Source organism: Podarcis liolepis (assembly GCF_965112155.1).
Source record: "Podarcis liolepis genome assembly, chromosome: 9".
Lineage (NCBI taxonomy): Eukaryota > Metazoa > Chordata > Lepidosauria > Squamata > Lacertidae > Podarcis > Podarcis liolepis.
Window position 1 is genome coordinate 40,987,829 of NC_139564.1, and position 22,541 is coordinate 41,010,369.

The following is a 22,541-nucleotide window of genomic DNA, read 5'->3' on the forward strand; positions in this document are numbered from 1 at the left end:
ACCTAGCAGTTCAAAAGCATACCTGTGTGAGTAGATAGGTACCGCTGTGGTGGGAAGGTAAATGGTTGTTTCCGTGTGCTCTGGCACTTGTCACTGTCCTCCGTGCACCAGTAATGGTTTAGTCATGCTGGCCACATGACCTGGAAAGCTGTCTGTGGACAAACGCCGGCTCCCTTGGCCTGAAAAGTGAGACGAGTGCCGCACCCCATAGCTGCTTTTGACTGGACTTAACCATCCAGGGGTCCTTTACCTTTACCTAACCCTCTTGAAGGGGATGTAGCTGCTTTGGATACAGGTTTAGTTCCATGTCTGGTAATTTATGGCAGGAGTGGGAAAGATTCATTCATGAAACCCTGGACGGCTACTTCCAGTCAGCATAGTTATAGCCTTATGGGTGCTAGAATTTAATTAAGGTTTGGGGTGTGAAAGCTAATTTGCTTGGAGGTGATATCTAGACTGGTGTGTATTTAAGCCAGAGCCAGTATGTATCTAAGCCTGTGCTAGACCTTGTTAATCCTTTAAGTGAGCCAAGTGTAAAAGCTAATTAAGTAAGATAATTTCATTTTGAGGTGATAGCCTGGGGATGAGCTGTTTAGGCAAATCTCATTTGCAAATGAGTGGGTTTTGTCCCTCCCTCAACTTGAGGGTTTAGTTTAAAAGACAATGCCAGTGTTTTGAGAAACATTTGAGTTCAGAATGGCAGCAGATTTACTAAGCAGGGGCTGGAGAGAGAGTCAAAAAGTAGGATGCTGATGTCTGTTTTGAATCCAATGCTATGGCTGTGGGAGAAGCCAAAGTCTTTTGGAATGTAATGCTGGAGATCCCTCCATGGTAGACTTAGGTTGTGTATATGTGTAAATAAATCATAAAGACATCACAGTCTCCACTGTGCCTCACTGAAGGAGCGTCTCCACCCCCATCATTCAGCCCGGACACTGAGGTCCAACACCGAGGGCCTTCTGGCGGTTCCCTCACTGCGAGAAGCCAAGTTACAGGGAACCAGGCAGAGGGCCATCTCGGTAGTGGCGCCTTCCCCGTGGAACGTCCTCCCACCAGATGTCAAAGAGTACAACAACTACCAGACCTTTAGAAGACATCTGAAGGCAGCCCTGTTTAGGGAAGCTTTTAATGTTTGATGTATTGCAGTATTTTAATATTTTTTTGGAAGCCGCCCAGAGTGGCTGGGGAAGCCCAGCCAGATGGGTGGGGTATGAATGAATGAATGAATGAATGAATGAATGAATGAATAAATAAATAAATAAATAAATAAATAAATAAATATTCATTGTCCAAAAGGAAACACAGACCCTGGGTTGAAGTGCATCTGCAACTCCTGGAATCTTGCACCACTCAGAGATTGGGGTGGCTTATAACGGTGTAGAGTTAGCTAGACCAAAATAAGATAGCCTTGTATGTTCTTGATTAAATTCTGTCTTTGAAGCTATGTGGGTTTGACAGGCTTGCATGCACCTGGAAACATTGTAGAGATCCATGGAGAAACAGCAGGGTACAAGGAAATATCTACCTCGGGTTACATATGCTTCAGGTTACATACGGTTCAGGTTACAGACTCTGCTAACCCAGAAATAGTACCTCAGGTTAAGAACTTTGCTTCAGGATGAGAACAGAAATTGTGCTCTGGCGGCACGGCAGCAGCAGGAGGCCCTATTAGCTAAAGTGGTGCTTCAGGTTAAGAACAGTTTCAGGTTAAGAACGGACTTCCAGAACGAATTAAGTACTTAACCCGAGGTACCACTGTATTTGGGAAGATCACAGCAAAAATGGTACCTAGGTACAGCAAATGGAGCATGTTCACTTTGAGGAATGGTGCCATCCCCAGAGTCCCTTGTACGGTCGGTGGTATTGAACAAAGTCCTTATGCTTCTTGAAATTAATCACAAGATAGTCTCGTGTCTTGTGCCTCTTTTGTGGCCCAGTGATTTTGGAATTCAGTATAAAAATGGTTTTCTTAAAGGAAAGAGGTAGTTAGGGCCACTAGGCTGGACAAATTGCACAAACAAATACAAGGTTATCAGTAGTTGCTTCCACTGCTGAAGGCAATATGTCTACAGCTGCAACAATATTTACACTGCATTAATAACCCAGGCTTTAACTTTTTAAAGAAATGCCTTCTTAAATTTTATGTGTTGTGGTATTATTGAGACTGAAGAAATGTTGCTTTAAAACAGCTCCCTTTAGCAGCTGCATGCATTTTGGTAGATACTCATCAACACAGATCAAAATGAAGAGGACTGATGGTTGTGATATCAATAAAAGACACCATGTTTTACATATCTGTAAGTTTGGGGAAACAGCTGTTTCTTTCTTCCCCCTCCACCCAGCCTTTGTGTATATGTGGTTCCCAGCAAGGAATGCGATATAACACTTGGTATTCTAAACAGATAATAAAAATTAGGATCCAAATCCAAGCAATTAAAAATGTCAACCGCTCTCAAGAAAATGTGTTCCTGTGAGTATTCTCCTGCCCCAGGTCCCTATGCATCTGGCTATTCAGAAGAAATGTGTCTTTTAGAGCCCAGAGCAAGATGCCACTTTGATTGTTTGGATCAAATGTTAATAAGTATTAAAGGTATTACAACTCAAGCTGGGCCAGATACACACCCACACCAACTCAGTGAAATAATATTTATTTTTTGTGGGAGAGGAGGAATGGAAGAACTTTCAAGTGAAGGTGTGCCTGTCCTCGAAGATGAGGTAGTTGGGGGATTTGTTTTTTCTTTTTAACAGAAAAAAGCTGTATCACTACTTCAGCTTCTCCCTGAGGCATACCTTTTGTAATTAAGGACAGAATTCCACATGGGAACAGGGCTATATAGCTTGATGCTATTGTTCCTTCTAGCTCAGCACTGTCTACACAGATTGGCGGAGGCCCTCCAGGATTTCAGGTAAGAGTCTTTCCTAGCTCTTTCAGAAGACAGCGGGTATTAAACCTAAGGCCCTTTTGCATGCAGAACAGATGCTCTACTACTGAATTAAAGCCTTCTGGCGGGCGGGTGTGGGTGTGGGAAACCCTGCTCTAAGGGAGTGGAGGGTGGGTGACTCGCGACGGGACGACAAAAGTGAGGGATGGAGGCTGGCGCCGCAGCAATTCAGGCTGCTGTACACGCCCCCTTGAAGGCACCTGGTTGGATGCCTGACCGAGGGCGTGGGCACCAGCCAGGTTAGTGGGAGGCAGGGGGCAAATGCCCCCTGCTTGAGGCGGAGTCCGGCTCCCGGCCACAACCACTCCCCTCTCTTGCAGGGAGGAGAGTCTTTACGGTATGTCCCCTGTGAATCTTCATACACTGTCTGTCAGTTTGATATTGTATTGGTGGAACAAAATACTAGTACAGTGGTACCTCGGGTTAAGTACTTAATTCGTTCCGGAAGTCTGTTCTTAACCTGAAACTGTTCTTAACCTGAAGCACCACTTTAGCTAATGGGGCCTCCTGCTGCTGCCGCACCACTGGAGCATGATTTCTGTTCTCACCCTGAAGCAAAGTTCTTAACTTGAGGTACTATTTCTGGGTTAGCAGAGTCCGTAACCTGAAGCGTATGTAACCTGAAGCGTATGTAACCCGAGGTACCACTGTAATGCAGTTTGTTTAAGCTAGAAAGTTTCAGAGTTACCTCAGGGTTGAGTTGGCAATATCTGTCAACACAAACAAGGACATTTAGGCCATATAAACACATTGAGTCCACTGGCTCATGCACTGACATTTCTTTGAACAAAAGTGATTGCAAAATAACAATTCTGCTACCATTTACATCGTCACTTTTCTCTCAGTGAAAGCAGAGAATGGCAAAAATACATATTTCTGAGTAACATGGGCCACATTGCGCATAGGGTGGGTTGGGTCCTACTTTACAGAGTTGAGCCTTGATTTGAAGGGCTGTCGGAGGACAGTCCTCTATTTGAATAAGTCATTTATTTGGCCCAAGTGCAACTTAAAATTAAGAAGTATATGGAGGGAGACCAGGCCCCTTGGCAGTGAGCACCAGGACATCAGACTAAGAAGGCTCACAGCTCACCTGATCTTCCCCTTACTGAACACCATAAATGTGGTTTCACTGGACTGCAGTGTCAGTAGTGAGCACAAAAAAGTAGCCATGGATATTGTGTGTTTTAAAGATCATTCTTTACCTGAAAATATCTCATTTTATTCTGGAAAAATAGAAAGCTAAGTAGGACATCTGCTGGTCATAAATTGCAATTAGGGATTCTTCAATCTAAAGCAAACACTCCCCCTCAGCTATTTATTTCCCTGTTAGGGTGTGGGTGAGTTGGCTGTCTATAACAATATATTTTAAATTCTATCTAACAAAAGGGTTTTTGCATTATGTGAAATGTTGCAGTCATGTCCTTTTCAAAAAAACTTTGATGAAAGTATTACTATTTTTATAATGTCTATAGTTTCTACTTTATATTATTCACTTGCTTCAGAGATTAATTTCCTAAAATTGTTGAGGTCTGGTTCTAGAGCTCAAACCTGCTTTGAAGCAATGCCCTTTGACTTGGAAGGCCTGTGCCCACACCACTATCTTTCATATATCTACCAAATCTCTTTAGGAAGCTTTTCAAGGATTTGCTGTCTGCAGTGCAAGGCGGAATGGGAAAACTGAAGCATTCCGAAGCTGGTTATAATGCTGCAATGCGATTCTAACATATGGAAGGACTTTCTTTCCAGAATAGAACACCTGCTTTGCATGCAAAAGGACCCAGGTCCAATCCCTGGTGTCTCCAGGTAGAGCTAGGAACAGCTCCTGCCTGAATCCCTGGAGGAAGCTGCAGCCGCCAGTGTGGGCAATACTGAGTTATATGGACAAAGGGTCTGACTCAATATGAGGCTTCTAAGGAAAGGCAGGAGGAGAAAAAGGCAGCAAGTGGAGATGCCTGAGGTCCTATATCTCTATTGAAGCATGAGCACATAGCATTTAGCAGTGACAGAGTGATTTAGCTCCAAATCATTCTTCCTTCTGTGTAGACTCATGACCCACACCCAACAGCAAGCATTATTGGTCTGCAGTTTGCTATGCTAGTCCAACTTGACTTTTGCATGCAAAAATTAGCAGACTATCCCAAATGAAGCAGAATTCACAGTGAATTATAATTTCAGTTTCGACTTTTATCATGTTCATTAGTACAATCTTGCATCATCAATCATGCTCACATGTGCATATGCCTATTATGTGTTCAGCTGTACATCTAATAATCATGAATTTACTACATGACTACATCTCATGCCCATCTTGACTACTGAATGAAGAGGAACTTCCTCACTGAAGGATGGAGGTAGAGGCATACTTTTGAACACCCACTAGACTTTAAGTGGCAGGATACACGGAAGTTGTGTCATGCACTTTACCTGTACAATTGCTCTCCTGATAAATACATCTTCAGAAATAAAAATGGCCATTTCAAGAACTCCTATTAACATGGGCATGCTCAGATGCCTTCATTTGAGATGAGAACCAAGGTAATTCATATTGAATCCTTGACCTCCATCAGTCTTGTCTTTGCCCATTTTGGCTCTTCCCCTCACACTTGATACAGTTGAGAAACTGCTGGAAAGTAGCAGGGTAGGTGGGGAAGGAAGCTACCACCCAGAGAGATAGCAATGGTGGAGGACCTTTCCAAGCTTAGGAGAATTCTAGGACACCTCACCCCACTCAGTTTCCTATGAAAGTTATCCAATAAAAGTTAGAGAGAGTGAACCAATTATAAGTTGGGATGGGGGAATGTCATTTTGTGCACTCCAATGAGAATTAGGCACACCTACATCCCACTGACATAAATGTGGACTAATGTGAATTCTATTGTACATGAGGAAATTCTGTGTTCTCCGTGACGGTGCAGACTACCAGGATAAACAAGCCCTGCATTCATAAATACTTGCCTTCCCTAATATCTGTTTTCTGGACTTGCATCAGAGAAATAAGTGTGAACTGAATACTGTTTTATCTTGCATTATTTTCAGAAGGAAATGGCATTTACTGAAAATAAAATTTCACCTTCTTCCATTCCCTTTCTGCAAGCCCTTAACATTCTTGTATTCTTCTTTTGTGTGTTTGTGCATTCTGATCTGTAGTATTCCAGTTGGGCACTTCTGGTGCTTTCAGTAGAAGAAAGACACACATCCAACAGAAGTTGGTGAAAATATATTCCACAACCTCTATGATTGTAATCATACTGGCTCCACAAAACAAACCAAGTTGGCCACCAACATCAGCTGTAATGAAAGAAATAGAGAGATTGGTCCAGCAATTCTGTGCCTCTATAGTCTATCGACATTAGTATGATTTAATTCTATCTAAATGTGTTCAGGATTGGGATACTAGTCTTCAGTCTTGAAATCACTGACACACTGAGTGAAAGCCGTCTAATGAAATGGACTTATGTCATCACAATGGGACTTCCCCTTCCTATCCTCCCTCCTGTAATCCCAACATGCCCCCCAAATATGCTCCAGAACATTCCAGAAAGCATTTGGGTGGTGGGGCAGAGAGCAAGGGGAAGTCCCTTGCTGAAACAGAAATGTAGTTGCACAATGTTGAATAAGATCCATTTCAAAACTGAATAGATTTTGTGCTTCAGATTGAAAAATACTCACCAGAACGACCACTTCCGTTATGCAACTCTGTTGAAATCTATTACTAACTTAAGTTCTACTGGTTTCTGTGGGCCCAAAGTGAAACTAAAATACCATACACACTTACCTACTGAACATAGTGGAAATTACTTCTAAATAAATATTATTGTGCTGTAGCCTAGTGTAATACAAGACTTGTCAGCAAACAAATAGAAATGTATTATATAGAAATACTGGGTGGTAGTCAACTGTTGTTTTTTTACTCAGAGTAGACCCACTGAAATTAATGACCCTAACTTAGTAATGTTTATTGATTCTATTCTGAGTAAAAAAATAATACTACCCACTAATTACTGCCCACTGTTAAATACCATCCGCTGGTAAAGATAGTTATATCTTATCATCCAAATAATGCTAATTAAGAAAACAGTGATAGTGTGATGCAGCATAAAGTAATTATGTCAACAACTACTTCATTATTGTGATCACACAGAAATGTAGGGGGTTTTTTGTTTGTTTTTTTAAGTTCATTTGGGTCACTTACCAAGTAGCTCAGATACACTCAATGCCTTCTGCTGCCGGGTCATTTTGTAATTCAAATCATGATATCTAATGTCAATATATACAAGGTTACGCCTATGGATAATAAAGGCACACTTTTATTATGCAATTGTATTACTATTTATTATCATCATGATGATCAATCTAGCCATCACCATCTGCAGAAAATACTATTCATGCTTTAAACAAAGTAACAATAATCTGAAATCGTGGGGAGGTGGAGAGAACATAGAATTTGATTCTGCAGCACACTCAAGAGTGTTTTCATATGTTATAAAGTCAGCCTAAACAGTTCTTATGAGCCCCTGTGTCTTCTCATAAGAAGTATCCCAATGTGAAGAAGAGTAACTTCCAATGGGAAGCAGGCAACTCTTGTGCATGGAACAGATTATCCAGGTAGGCAGGAAGACTGGATAATGTCCTTGGGATTTTTTAAGTACACATCTACAGGTTTTTTAAAAATAAATATGAATCTAAAAATATAATGTTTGGATATGACAAACAGATAAATGTCTTGGAACATGAATGTTTCATTTAGGTACATGTGCCAAAGAGATAAGGTCAGGAGAAACTCTGGGCTGAGTGTACACTTAATGGCAACCCTCACTGGTTGCTGCAAAATGTACTAAAATTCCTAGGATCACTAGATTACAATGAAAAATGACACCATTGAAATAGTATTTACTTACCGGTACTCAGTTCAAATGATTGCTGATGACCAGCTTTGAGTGCTTCACCTTGGCCTAGCTATTACTTAAATTCTGAGCTAATAGTTTTCTTTTTTTATGAACATTTAGTTGGACCATTAAATTTTGTTTAATAAATCAATGTTAGGCAATCCTAGCTCTAAAAATGAAGGCTCAACGCGTGAGCACTCCTTTCTTCAAGGACCTTCTCCATTTTAAACCTGTTGCATTATAATTACCATAATGACCCTGCTAATGGATCCCACAGTTTGGGCTTCCTGAGGTAGCTGAGGCAATACCACAATACATATTTGGAATAGGGCTGTAAATAGTTGAAACTACCTTTTAAAGTTTCTGAAAAATCAATGGATGACTATTAGTTAATTTATGATGTTAAACTCATTAATATGTTTGTTTGATCCTGACTGGTTAATCACTTGGGAACAGAAACATTTCCCTGTAATTTGTCATGCTTCAGTGACTAATTGCTAGATAGTACCCCATTTGTGAACAGTAATCAAATGTCAGAAGGAGTAAAATAAAAATGTTGTTATGAAGACACCATCGCATAGGGTGGGGAAGATCCATAGCATTTCTTTGATTAAAAGCAGCTGCAATTTTGATCAGTGAAAAAAATGACAGTCACAGAACCAAGAAATTACACAAAATGAATGAAATGCCGTGAAAATCCCTGAAAGGAGAAGTAATCGGCTATAGAGTTAAACTAAATAACAAAAATCAAAAAGTTTAAGGAAAAAATTAACCTAGAATTCAAGGCATTTCATTTGTTTTGTGCAATTTTGATCAGAGCAGTGGCAATGGGGGGCCATTCCTCTAGTCCCACCTGCTGCCAAGTAGAGCTAATAGTAGATTAGAAAATGTCACAGGAGGAACAGAGTTAAGAACTTTCCCCCAATCCATAGCCTCCTCCAGCTCCATTAAATTAACAGTAGGGGGAAATGTGAGATCTAAGCACAGATCTTCTGTAGTTTGATCTTCACAAGATTAATATAATATAACATAATCATTAATAAAACTGCTTTTAGTGTTGATAAAATCAGAGACGTTTCCAGTGATAATGAAGATAAACTAAAGAGTCCTCATCTATAGAAGAGTGAACTTTAAAATTTATATTGGATTATAAACATTTTTAAAGAGCCTGTGATTTATAAGCTTATGTTACAATAAATCTATTAGGTTTTTTCAAATGTGCCTTTGTGTTTTTGCTGTTGCAGGGCAACATAACTACCCTTGCAGAAGTTATATATTTTTGCTTGGGGGGGGGATATTGGGTGAAGTGATCAGAGATCCCTGACTCAAAACGTTTTCAAAAAGTGCTGCCATATGTTTTACTTTTGGGAGATTTTATTGTTTAATATTGTACTATATTATAGTTTTGTATTATATTGTACACACAGGTCCTGCTTACCAAACTCAATGTGTTGCCTGGAAATCATTCGTTAGGCAAGCATTCACATAATGAGTCCACAATTTCCAAAGATTCCTATGGGAGCATTTCTAATCTGGATTTTTTTCTGATCTCTCCCCTGCTTTTTCAATGGGTTCTTTCAGTAATGGCTGCAGGCAACCAGCAAAAGAAAGGCAAAGAAAAAACAATTGTCCTGTCAGCTGATTTGTCTGATCTTGCTTGCTCCCTCCTTGTCACCAACCAGCAAAGCATAAACAAGCAAGGAAGGAAGAAAGAAAGTAGGCAAACTCTGGCTGTTCAGATATCTGAATCTGTGGTGTGTATAGCAAGGTTTGGGCATAATTATTTTTGTTTGGATAAGTGAATTTTCATATAGTGAAAAGGCAGATAGTGGGACTTGCATACCTTGTAGTTCTCCCAGTTTATTGTTTAAAGGTAAAGGGACCCCTGACCATTAGGTCCAGTCGCGGATGACTCGGGTTGCAGCGCTCATCTCACTTTACTGGCCGAGGGAACCGACATTTGTCTGCAGACAGTTTTTCCGGGTCATGTGGCCAGCATGACTAAGCCGTTTCTGGCGAACCAGAGCAGCGCACGGAAATGCCGTTTACCTTTCTGCTGGAGCGGTACCTATTTATCTACTTGCACTTGACGTGCTTTCAAACTGCTGCTTTAGTATTAAGCAGTATTTAGATATATGAAATAAATAATGAAATAGAAGCCATTGAATTATAGTAATTCTTTGGGTCCAACATCTCTTGAATATGTCTTCAGTTTGGTTAATAAAGGTTGCTCTTGTGTAAAACACATTTCTTGACAGCATGGCAATGAAGAAGAAAAGTACCTGATATATTCTGGACGTTTCTTCAGCTTTGTAGAAAGAAATTTCAAAGCCTTTTCACTTTCAAAAGTTGAATAGGAAATGGTGGTTGGATAATCTGTTTCCTCACAAGGCACAGGGCAAGTGGAATTATGTGTTCCTGCTGTACACAATCCTGCGAGCTCAATTTTATCTAAAATGGGAACCAATTTCAAACATAAATGCCCACTCTAGGCGACTTTCATGTTCACCACCATCTGCAAGCAGCCATAGTGAAATCAACAAAAAATAGATTGAGTTTATCATCCCAAGCAAATGAGTTAATAAAGCATAATAAATATTATATTATATTGCAGGATTTGGTGGTAATTTGAATCTACGTCAGCAGCCTTACATTCTAAGTGGTAGAAAGATGGTAGTGTGTGATTTCCCACTAAAAATAGGTGCCTGTATTTTACACTGAATTTCTTCAGCATTTGGAACTTATGAAATCAAACCAAAACTGTACAGATGATTGGAAGAGTACATTTAGAATGTTATTCATGGTTTGTCTAAACACAACTTTCAGCTGGGATCATTTAAAGTATTCTGAGAAAAATCAAGTCCTCTCCTTTCCCTAATAAACCATTCCCAATCAGCAGAATATCCCAGGCTATGGGATTTCCCCCTAAGCCTGACTGTCCTGGTGCAAATGATGCTTTTGTGTGACTGGGATTCCACAGGTTGGTAAAAATGTGAGACATGCCCCCACCCCCACTGGTCCAGCTGGTTGCCAGTTGCAGACGTATGAAACTGGCTCTAGTATTTGGCTTTGGCTTTACTTACACAGTTCAGGAGAAACACAATTGTAAAATTTGTCCAAGTCACATTCTGTGCCATTTCCTTTTCAACAGGTGTGAAGAAGAGGGAGTGGGGAAGGAGAGAAAAACACAAAGACAAGGGTATCAAAACACACATTTGAATCCATCTGTTTGGTAAGCCAATAATAACCAATAAGCAAGTGACCCCAGCAAGTAAAGCAAAGAATTCGATGCCTGTATGTATCAACCTGAATCTCATGTAGAAACACTCATAGCACCTGAGCCGAGGATGGGCAATCTTTTTGCTATTTGGGGCTGCATTAATTTTACCCTGGCTTTTGACCCCTGAGAAATATATCTTTAGTACCCATCCACTTAGCAATTTTAATGTTGTGTTTTTATATGGCTGTATCTCACCCCGGACACCTTTGGGCAGGTAAGAAATGCAATTCATCATCATATCATCATCATGACATCATCTGATGGTAGTATGTTAGGGACTGGATACGCAGAGCTGAACCTCTGGTGGGCAGGCTAGCTCCTTGATTCACCTATTGCCAACTCCTTTTCTTTCTGTTCCACAGGAGGACTGCTTGGGCAGAGAGAGATCATTCTTGCTGAGAGCTTTTGAAAATAAGGTGAGGGGTACATGAGAGCTATATTAGACCCTTAGGCTGCAGGTGGCCTGTTTCTATCCTAATGGTTTCATTATTCAGCTGTCATTTATGCACGAGGTGATTCCTTAAGCAATTAAGGACTTATCTTTGAAACTAAGCTGTCTGAGACTACATTTCAATCCCTCCTCCTTATGCCGAGCAGCACTGATTGCTTCTGCTGGTTCAGCTGTCCTTCCTCTGGCCACCACTGATGGAGTGATATTTTTGTCACTCTGCCAGTGCAGAACATGCACCCTTTGAACATTTGGGTGGGTGAAAGGCATGTTGGTGGTATTCCTGCTAGCAGAGCCTGCCAGAAAGCCTCCAAATGGGCCATTCCAACTGCAGGGATGAAACTGAGCTGGCTCTGGATCCACTGGATCCCAAGCTGCTCTCCCAGCTGATACTAGCTGGCATTGGTCCTAATCTTGGCCTGGATCTGCAGTAACCTGAAGCTGATACAGGGATTGGACTTGATCTGCCTGCCCTTCTGCCTTCTGCTACCATCGCCATGAGCAGCCAGGCTGTGGATGTGGCAGTACCTCCACCACTCTGCAGAAGCTCGGAGGCAGCAGGGAAATGTTTGGGATGCTCTGCCTGTACAAAAAGTAATCCATAAAGACTCCACAGCAATGTTATATGCTTGCATGCTGTGCAAGGGGAGCAGGGATGGGAGCACTAAGCCCCACCTCCCATTGCCCTACAAGTCAGGGAGGGTGAAAGGGTGAAACGGGGAGTTCCTTCTCCTTGTACTGTTAGGAACCCTGCACAATAAGGGTTCCAAATTGTATGAGGAGCTGCCATGAGTCACTTCAGACTTTTGCTTTTTTTCGCCCTCCCTGCTTGTGCATAGGTTTTACTAGTGAGCAGATAGCTCAAAATTGGCTAAAGGCAGTGCTTTTTTTCTGGGGGGATACATACCCCTAAACATTTTGGGAATCTTTGTACTTTGGTCCATTTACTGTATTTATTTTTCCCGATTAAACTATAAAATGGTGATTTTCTTGAGTCAAAATGAGAGTACCCCTAAACATTTTTAAAGAAAAAAAGCAGTGGCTTAGAGGCATCCCTCCAAGCTGTTATCCGCACACTCTTGTTGGATTTCTTTGAACACTGCAAACAAATAAAGCAACTTCTACCTGCCCAGTTATACCTGGGAGCATGAACGGTAAGCATCCACACTGGTTTTGAATATGGCGTGCCTTGCATTCCTGTAGGCATCCGTAGGTGCTATAGAGCTTGTGGTGCTGAAGTTTCATGTTTGGCTTGCATTCTCCCCAAGGGTATTCTTGAATAATTGTCTTGAATGAAAGAAATGGCACGACATAAGTTATATACATTGCTACTGTCAAGTTTTAATTGAACAAAAACCACCTCCATTCCCACCTCCACACATACACAGATTGCTGCAAAAGATTTGTTGTTCTTGTTGCTAGACCAGACCAAACTGAATTAAATTAAAAGACTTGGTAGTAAACTTGATTGTTGTTCTGCAGGGCTGCCCCCAGAGGACAGCCTGACCGGCCCCAGCTAGCTTCAATTTCTCCTGATTCAAGATGGATGCTCAGTGTGCAACTGAATGGGTAAGATTTTCTGGGTAGGAAGCTCTAGGTATACATTGGAGTTTGAACATAGAACTGAGCTGGAGTACTATATCAAATTAAATTTTTACTCTGCTTTTTTATCCTTCCTATGTGCCTTGTCATTTTAAAGTCTTGCTTATATTTTAAAGTTGTCAATCATTAGGGGTTAATTGCTTTAATTGATTTTTAATATTGTATTTTAATATTGTTTAATATTGTTATTATCAATAATGATGATTGCATATGCAGTTTATTGGACTTTAAAGTGGCTAGCCATACAGTAGTACCTCAGGTTACATACGCTTCAGGTTACATATGCTTCAGGTTACAGACTCCGCTAACCCAGAAATAGTACCTCGGGTTAAGAACTTTGCTTCAGAATGAGAACAGAAATCGCACAGCGGTGGCTCGGTGGCAGCAGGAGGCCCCATTAGCTAAAGTGGTGCTTCAGGTTAAGAACAGTTTCAGGTTAAGAACAGACCTCTGGAACGAATTAAGTACTTAACCCGAGGTACCACTGTACTTCCATTTCTCTGTATCTTACTCTAATGCTTACCTTCACCTGTTGGATTGCAGCATGAGCATGCATTCCTACTGGGGTTGATATACCTAAACCATCAAATCGGGGAGGCGCTTTAGGTGAGTGGATAGCAAATGTGATGCCAACATCAACAAAACCAAGAGCAGGGTCGTCGGTGAACTCTGCCTAGGACACAAGGCATTGAAGGGTTACAGAGTAAAATTACAGAGGATAATTTTCAGAACACTGTCACACTGAACCGTGAATTGCCTTGGCAAAAAATTATCTACTACCATAATTAACATTAAGAGAAAAACAATAGTATACATGCAGCATTTTCGTTTTGTAATCCACTATGTATCACTTATCATCTGACTCTACATCAGATTTCACACCAATTCAAAATCTGTCAACGCAAATTAAGTTTCAGGATGCAGATTATATTCTAGGGCTTTCATAAATTTTACTTATGTAATTTGACTTTGTGGGAAACTTCAATCATGTATGTATTATTATTATTTTGCTTTGTTTTTAAAGAACTTGTACCATTATAGTGACCCACATGCCCTGTCCTTTATCATCAAGGTTTTGCGCTCGCATTGTAGAAACATTTTGAATATCTCTACCTGTTTGACATCGAAAAGCAAACTCAAGCCCCTTCCGGAGGCACTCACTCTTCTTTTTGCTGGAATGTTAATGTGATTAAAGGTGAAGCAGTTTCCATATTCAGTGAAGACATGCTCAAAGTTCTTCCATGAAGAAAGTAAAAGAAAATAAGAAATTGAATTAGCTCACCTAATATTAAGTAAGTATGTTCACAGAGAACTGTAGCGATAGAATTGGATTTATTTTGGATGAAAATGTGAAATGCAACCCATTTAACCTCTCAGCTGCACTTCCTCATAGTTCCTAAGGTTGTACCTGAGGTAAAAACTGGCCTTACCAATAGGTAAGGCAGAATGAGGAGGATGTCCCAGGCAGCTGATCTGGGGTGTCATGAAGGAACAACAAACTGTTATTTATTTATTATCACTGTATTTTTATTGCCAGGTGGGGGAAGGAAGTCTATACCAGGTAACAAGCATTTTGATTGGTGTCCTGGGAACTATTTATGATTTTGCCCAAAGCAACAAAATGCCTCAGAGCAGTGTCTGTCAACAGTTTATTTATTTATTTATTCCATTTATTTATTCCACTTACTATTGAAAAGATCTGAAAGAGATTTACGTGAATAATAAGTACAATGCCCAGCAAATGATTCACATAACAAAATACACAAACAGTATCCACTTTTTTGGTTTTTGTTTTACATAAAACCAGAGGGCATTACAGTGCAGAATAATATAGAATTTCAAAGTACGCAACATATATACGACCATCCATACACTCTCACTCACCAGCTGTTTCACACAACCAATACAACAATTCACTATCTCAAACATTACCTTTGTCAATCATGCATACTCGAGAATATTACAACCTACATGTGAAGGGTTGTATGACATGTCTCAGCACTGACAGAACATTTGGAAAAGTGTATGAAGAATTCCTCCCAAAGAAACAAAACAATGAAGAATTCTGAGTGCCTTATTCCCACTTTAAAACCAGATCAAGTCATTCAGAATTTTAAAACATGGGATGAAATTCATAGGTGTAGACTTTCTGAAGCATCCTTTTGATTTTTGTCACGTTAAGTTTTATCAAGCCTTAGACAAGCAATTACAGACCTATTTTCCAGTCTTTGAGGCTCACGATTGGTGGATGTCCACTGAGGAAATAAAATTCGTATCATCATAATAGTTCCCAACAAAATGTATTCAATCTAGTACTTTGTACATACATGCAGTCTCCTCTCCATATGAAAGTGATACATTCCAGATCTAGATTGTGATCACTAGATTGTGAGTTTCCATACTCACATGCCCTCACAATGTCTACGTTACCTCTGATAATAGAAACAAAAATATTACCTCTGGATAACACGGCTCCCCAAAATATTCACAATCCAACAATGTACTGTTGTTGAGATAGAACCCATTATTCCTTGTGAATTCTTTGATGCTGAAATTTTGATTCCCCTGAAGGAAGTCTTTTATCTCTTGGCCAAACGTTTCCCTAGTATCGAACAAATGTAGTACTCCCGACACTATGCTCCACAGGAAGAAAATGGCGCTCAGATTAGCTACTGCTTGGGTTTGGAATCTGTGAGCATAAACCATAAAAGCAGGGTTAAGCCTGAATTCCAAGGGATAATTCCAAAGCAACTCTTAAAACTTTTAAAAGAAACAGAGTAAGGAGCCCAAGGCAGGTATGTGGTCATAGCATTGCATTTTATGGAAGACCTATGTATATTATATATACCTTAATAGAAAATCTAGCAGAAGGTTAGGAATTATGGGGAAATTCAATTTAATTTGCATTTAAGGTGGGCTTATTTAATTTGCACCTTCCAACACAACATGTGAACCAACACACATAGAGTCTTCCAAATTCACACTTTTCTGAATTTTGCAATGCAATTCTCCAGCCAACTAAAGTGCGCAAAAATGTATATATTAAAGTGTATCGGTGAAAATAACATACAGAAATGCATATAAAATTGTATATTAAAAGGTGTATGGAGGAATAATTTTTCATGAATTTTTCAGTGGAACTTAAAAAAACAAAACTTCACAAACTGATGTGGAAAATTGGACTGAAGATGGGAAGAATGAGAAACTGAGAGAAACCAAAATTAACACAATTGCCCATTCCTACAGGAAGTAAACGGTGCCTTACCTGTTCAGATTACAAAAAGTTACAGCAGGAAACTCTATGTTTTCCACATACTGAACTACCACCGAAGTTGTTGTGGGCCAGCTGAAATAATTGGCGAAACGACTGCCGATTTGCCAGGCAACCAAACAAATGGAGCCCACGACTACGGTCATCCACAGTGCCTTACGGCTCTTGCTCCTTGTACGAACAATATTGTGCACTCCATGGAATGAAGTGGAAGTTGCAAATTCATAATCATACTTCTTCCTTTCTTCCAGAGACGGCAGTGGTTTTCTGGTTAAGTAGAGCCTGGCTTTTTCCAACAATCCTTAACATTTGACAAGAAGAAAAATTATTGGCACATAGGTTCCCTACAAAACCAAATGAAAGGGATGCTTCAAGGTGGATCCCAATGGCAGGGGGAAAGCCATAATGTAGCATTGCCAGATTTAATTCATTTGTTACAGAGGTTTAAATATCTAGAATATGATTCTAAGCTTTGAAATAAAGTATCGGTTAAAGCAGTAATGACAAACATTAGCATTTATTACTCAGAATTTTACAAGAAGTAGCACTAACAGACATTTCTCCTATTTTAACGCATAGTGCATTGCTTTACTGTTTACTTCTAGATCTACATCTCAATCTCAGTCTCAGACCAAGTACAGCACAGAATCTTACTAGACGTTACTGCGAAATAGTAAGTGTGCCTAGGATTGCAGCCATTATCTACTGATAAAATATGCTCAAAAGATGCATAAACTCATGCCTCTTTTCATAAGAAAAGCATTTGTATCTGCAGAAAATCTAAATCATCACCTCCCCAAAAGAATACCACACAGACAAGGATGCATAGCATTGTAATAGCTACTGTTACATACCTCTGTCATGAAATCCACTTAATTTCCTAAGCTTCTCCATTGGGCATATATTATTTGAAAAGGAAAGTTTAGCTACAGAAGACTGGCAGTTAATAGCTTATATAAAATGAGGAAAGGGGTGGGGATTACATTTTATACACATCAAGAGGCAATTCACATGCCTCTGTTGCTATACACATAGCATTTTTTAAAGTGAGCAACAGGATTCAACACAGATAATGTATGGCAGGCTAGATAAAAGTGGAGAATTCCTGGAATTTAAAAATAATTGAGTCAGTTAATTTTCCAAAGTAGCAGGGTGCAGAGGGTTTATATAAAAGAGGGGACATTTGAGCAATCAATGGGATTTTTGACTTCCCTCTCCCTCTTTAAATAACATACAATGGCATTATATGAACCGTGCTGCACATGCTGGCAGACTTATCTGTGAACACAGAATTTGTAGCTGCTGAAAATTAGCCAGCATGGTCATAGAGATGTCTCTCATTTAAAGGATATTATAAATAGATGATATCAGACCTTTAGCTGAAGAAACAGCATCTATTTATAATATCCTCTAAATGCCAGTTTTGGATGCCATGCTACCCAGTGTATGGGGGTGGGAGAATGGGAGAGCAATCTTTGTCAGAAAATTATTGGCACAGTACTTGAACCTCTTCCATAACTTTATCTATCAATTAGGATAAAAAAATAAAGGAAGCACAATAAAATGTTATCTGTCGGTGGCACATTACCCCTGCATGCCTCAGTACAAACTCAGTACAAGGTAGACTGTATTGCTCAAGCAGGGGTTGACAGATTGCTTCACATTTTCATCTTTGGTGGGACTCTCATAAAACTTGTTAATAATATAATTAAATGTTGTAATTGGGTGGAAATTTGACGAAGGTACTTGGTAGGATCGTAGTCCTCAAAGTTACCTTGGAGAATGAGATCTAATGAGTTTAACATTTGTTACTTATCTTGAAAAATTTGTTTTTAATGGGTCCAAAGTGCTTTTCTTTTCTTCACTCTCTGAAAAATCCACCTACAGTGGTACCTCACAAGACGAATGCCTCGCAAGACGAAAAACACGCAAGACGAAAGAGTTTTCCGTTTTTTGAGTCATTCCGCAAGACGAATTTCCCTATGGGCTTGCTTCGCAAGATGAAACGTCTTGCGAGTTCTTGCGAGTTTGTTTCCTTTTTCTTAAAGCCGCTAAGCGGCTAATAGCCACTAAGCCGCTAATAGCTGTGCTTCGCAAGACGAAAAAAACGCAAGACGAAGAGACTCGCAGAACGGATTAATTTCATCTTGCGAGGCACCACTGTATTTCCAGAAAGCAAATCAAAAATTAAAGTTTATTTCCATTGATAACACTAGAGGGAGCACAGCACCGATGCACTGACAAACCAGATCTCTCTTCTGCTAATAGAGGCAAGGAACTGAGCAAAGTAATTTATTGATAGAGCTGATTTATTCAGCAAATGCTTCATTCTACTGAACAGCTTCATTAGTATTTGTGAAATGGTTTACACTGATGCCCAGACATCAGTAGCCTCATTACTGCCTCTCTGCACCTAATGTGTTGCAAAAGAGTCTCCTTGCTATTTAGCAAGATGAGATAGAAGACTGCTGGTTTGCATCAGAATTGCATGCAGTTTTGTTCTTTAGCAATCATAACCAAGTATAAAATGCAAGTAACTACGTTATTCATGGATCTTTCTGTTTCAAGGGAGTAGAATATGAAGCCAAGTTCAAGAGAAATATCTCTGGAGAGAATTCTGGGCCACGCTCTTTTAAGGTTGTGTCTATTGAAGTAGCAAAGGATGCCCCCCCCCCCAGGTTGCAGGCTTGAAGTCATGTCACGTAAACATATTTTTTAAGCTAAGAGTACTATTTTTTAAAAAAACACACCCTCCCCTGCTGCCTTTCTTTGCTACAAACTAGTTTGCAGTTTGTTAAACCTTGAACTCTATTCCTCCCACTGAGAATGAGTATCTGATTGGATTATTAATATTGCATAACTGCTATCCGTATTTGCTTAACCTTGAGTAAATGGATCTCCCATTTACTTAAAGCAGACTATTAATTACAAATGGAGGTTAAACGTAAAGGGCACCGTGTCTGCGGAAATTACAAAATGCTCAGGGAACATAGGAAGCATTTAAACTTAACCACAGAGTAGATATACATATATATATAGATAGATAGATAGATAGATATTAATATTTTTATGACATAACATAACTCAAAATAGTCCATGCTATCCAGATTTGATAATGGATTTGTCTAAATAGCCCATGAGAGACCCTGATAAATGCCCACTATTTAATGTTATTAATTTCTTTCTTTTCTTTTTTAAAAAATCAAAATCAAAAGGTAAGTGGAAGTGTACAAATGAAAGGATTAGTATGAGTTGCAAAAATGCAATTTTCACTGCGGTCAAGAAGTTGCATAATAGTAAATTGCTCCAACAAGTGTTGATAGCAGATGGAGACCTTTTAAGTTTTATCACCAGAGTATCCCGCCCTAGAGTAGTATGGCTAATTTCACACATACCAAGCAGAAGGATGAAGAATGGAAAATGAGTACCAGATGTTTCTACCTAATGGGAAACTGAAAGAAAAATGTATGTTGCAGAAGTAAATTAATATGTGGCTGTGAAAAGGAATTTCTGATAACGAGGCTCTGTTCATGGGACACATCCAGTATGACTGTATTGCACCCAGTGGCCATACTTTAAGCAAAATTGTGCCTCCTGGGCCTGGGTCCATGTCCACACATTCAAGTGTCAGTTCTGATCAAAACTGTATGTGCATTTATACCTGTATGCACGTAGGCTTGACAGCATCTTTAGGCACCCCCCAAAAGAAGTGCTGTTGTCATCCTAAAATATACTCAGAACCTGAGGATGAAGAGACATGCAAAGCACTATAATTGGATAAAGCTAAGGAGAAAAGAAAGGTAAACAGAACAATCAGTTTAGGCACATCCAATGGAGTACTATGTACCTTTATATGTAAATTATTGTAACCAAGAGGCTCAGCCATCTAAGAACTTGACAAATGGGCCAAATTATCCCTTCAGTTTTCCCTCCTCCCACACCATTCTATTCAGTCCGTGTGCACTGAGTCATACTGAAGTGCCTCAGTTGATTGTCACATTCTCCTTTCCTTTCCTTTCCTTTCCTTTCCTTTCCTTTCCTTTCCTTTCCTTTCCTTTCCTTTCCTTTCCTTTCCTTTCCTTTCCTTATCAAATCAGAATGGCTTGCTGAAGCAGATCCTTTCACACTTGCACGATTCCAATATTCTTAGGATAGCCATCTCATCTTCCACATTTGCCAACATAGTGCAGCTATAGGCTCCAAACTGCTAAAGACGGACTGAAGCATGAATTTCTAAAGTAGAAATTAGATGGAAATTACATCCTATTCTGCCCACCCACCCGAGAATGATGGCTTCAGATATAAAATTGCTGATTACTGTTCAAAACACTCAGGGCTGGCAGTCAAATCTCTGCCCCCTACACATAGGTTGCTCCAGCTCTCCAAACAGCTCTATAGTGTCCATGATCAATCTGAATCCCTGCACATGGACAGCGGCAGAGCAAGCCAATCAGGTGCCTGGGCAAGCTGGGGCAGGACACTCCACGGGTCCTCCAAGGAGCCTGCCTCCTCCTCCCACTCAGCCACGCTACAGCTGAGGGGGAGGCAGTGGGCAGACTGTTTGGGGCAGCACAGAGCCTGCGGGCGCCGAAGCCACCGCGTGATTCCCAGGATAGATGAGTGGCTCAGGCGCGCTGTAGGCCCCGTGGTGAGTGCTGCCCAGCATTTTGTCACCCCCCTCAGCAGAGACACCCAGGAAAAACCACCCCCACCGCACACCCCTTTCTCTGCCAGTGCACATGGATCCTTCTGGAAAGGGGGCTACTGAGACCCCCAATAATAACCACTCCCAGCCCTGAGTACTATGTGATGTGGACTTGCTCTTTGCAGGGGATCTTGCCCACTGGACCCCAGAGATAGATGGAGAAAGGTAAGGGGCTGCTAGTTGTTGGGATCTCCTGTAACCACTAGGCCCCATTGTCATCCTCCTGCTTGTTTGCCTTGCAGACATACAACTATGGAGATGGAGGAGGAAGCTTTTTTTCTTTTAAACCATTTCTGACATTTATAGTACTATTCTAGGTATATCTATGCAGAATTAGCCCTACTGAGTCCAGGAGGACCCATAGGTAAGCATATATAGAATTGCTTCCTAAATTGCTTTCTGATAAGATAACGCTTCAACTGCCTTGATTAAAATGTACTAAGAGTTTTTACATTTCCCTAACACAGAGCTAGCATGTCTGCTATTGGTTTGACTAGAAGGAGGCTCCTTTCTCCATTTTCTGCTTAATGAACTGGTCAGACAAGAATGTTTGTTTTAGTTGGATGTCATCATAAACCGTGTGACACACGCAGACCATCCAATCAAGCATTGCCACGTTCAGAGGCTGAGCAAACTGGACCTCAGCTCAGGGCCCACATTGCAAGGAGTGACCCAGAGCCAGCTGTTTGCTTTCTGCTATGATGCAATCGCAGTCACTACCAGTAAGAGGAGGAGAAGTAAGTTGCTTTCTAGCTCATAGAAACTTTTCATTTTTCATCACGCCCTATCGAGCGTTGTGGTGTGAGTGAACAAGCAATGAAAGGCGGAGCATGTTCTGGATACCTCAGACGAGGGTAAAACTACACATCCTATGCAGTTTTAAGAATCTTTGTGAAATGTTCTCTCCAATGCTGAGGCTGACAATGGTTGAGGGCAGGCAGGAGGCAGATGATGTTTCAAAGCCCTTTCTCTCTTGTTCAGCTTAACCCCTGGAAATCGCCCTTCAAGCTGCTCTAACCTCCTTGGGGAAAAATATATATCTGTAGTCCAATGCTATTTTTCTAGAAAAAGAGGTGCGGGAACTCACTATGAACTCCTCCCTTGTTTGCTTATAATGGCAATGGTGTTCACCTGAGAGGCGTTGAAACTGAGTTCTGGCTGGAAAAAAAAAAGCCCTGCTGAAGTCATGTCTTTTCTCCAGCAGGGGTAAAATCAGTTGGTTGTGGCAATATTCAGAGGAAAAGTGGGAGAGGGTTACAAATCCCTCCCCCCCCCCCATCAGCCATATAAACACAGCCTCAGGCTGCACGGTTTCCCCAAGCAATCATGATTCATCCCAAGTCACTGTAGCAAACATATGCAGAGCAAAGCCAAATGAACACAGTGAGAGCAAACAGGATGTACCCA

At 40.5% G+C, this 22,541-nt stretch overlaps 1 protein-coding gene across 4 annotated transcripts; it reads right to left on the minus strand.

Moving 5' to 3' along the window:
* Nucleotides 1-5,092: 5,092 nt before the first annotated feature.
* On the minus strand, nucleotides 5,093-22,539 carry ASIC5 (acid sensing ion channel subunit family member 5). Of its 4 annotated transcripts, none has more exons than XM_083520055.1 (10): nucleotides 22,266-22,539; nucleotides 16,424-16,730; nucleotides 15,616-15,847; nucleotides 14,272-14,394; nucleotides 13,682-13,831; nucleotides 12,696-12,843; nucleotides 10,912-10,968; nucleotides 10,111-10,279; nucleotides 7,135-7,226; nucleotides 5,093-6,230 (listed from the first exon to the last, which is right to left on the minus strand). In XM_083520055.1, the coding sequence occupies exons 1-10, from the start codon at nucleotides 22,411-22,413 to the stop codon at nucleotides 6,040-6,042; spliced, it is 1,617 nt and encodes a 538-aa protein (XP_083376181.1). In that variant the 5' UTR covers nucleotides 22,414-22,539; the 3' UTR covers nucleotides 5,093-6,039. The 4 variants fall into 4 exon arrangements, with proteins under 4 accessions (XP_083376181.1, XP_083376184.1, XP_083376183.1 ...); XM_083520058.1 differs by having other exon boundaries at nucleotides 22,222-22,293; XM_083520057.1 differs by lacking the exon at nucleotides 22,266-22,539 and adding an exon at nucleotides 22,222-22,255 and having other exon boundaries at nucleotides 16,424-16,773.
* Nucleotides 22,540-22,541: the final 2 nt, after the last annotated feature.

Bases quoted from the DNA above. Each gene is read 5' to 3' on its own strand.
- ASIC5 (XM_083520055.1), bottom strand. From the start codon at position 22,413: ATGGGGGGGGGGGAGGGATTTGTAACCCTCTCCCACTTTTCCTCTGAA. The intron at 13,832-14,271 runs GTAGAGATATTC...CTTGTGTCCTAG, and splicing joins TGCTTTTCGATGTCAAACAG to GCAGAGTTCACCGACGACCC. The intron at 10,969-12,695 runs GTATAACTGGGC...CCTGTTGAAAAG, and splicing joins CTTACCGTTCATGCTCCCAG to GAAATGGCACAGAATGTGAC.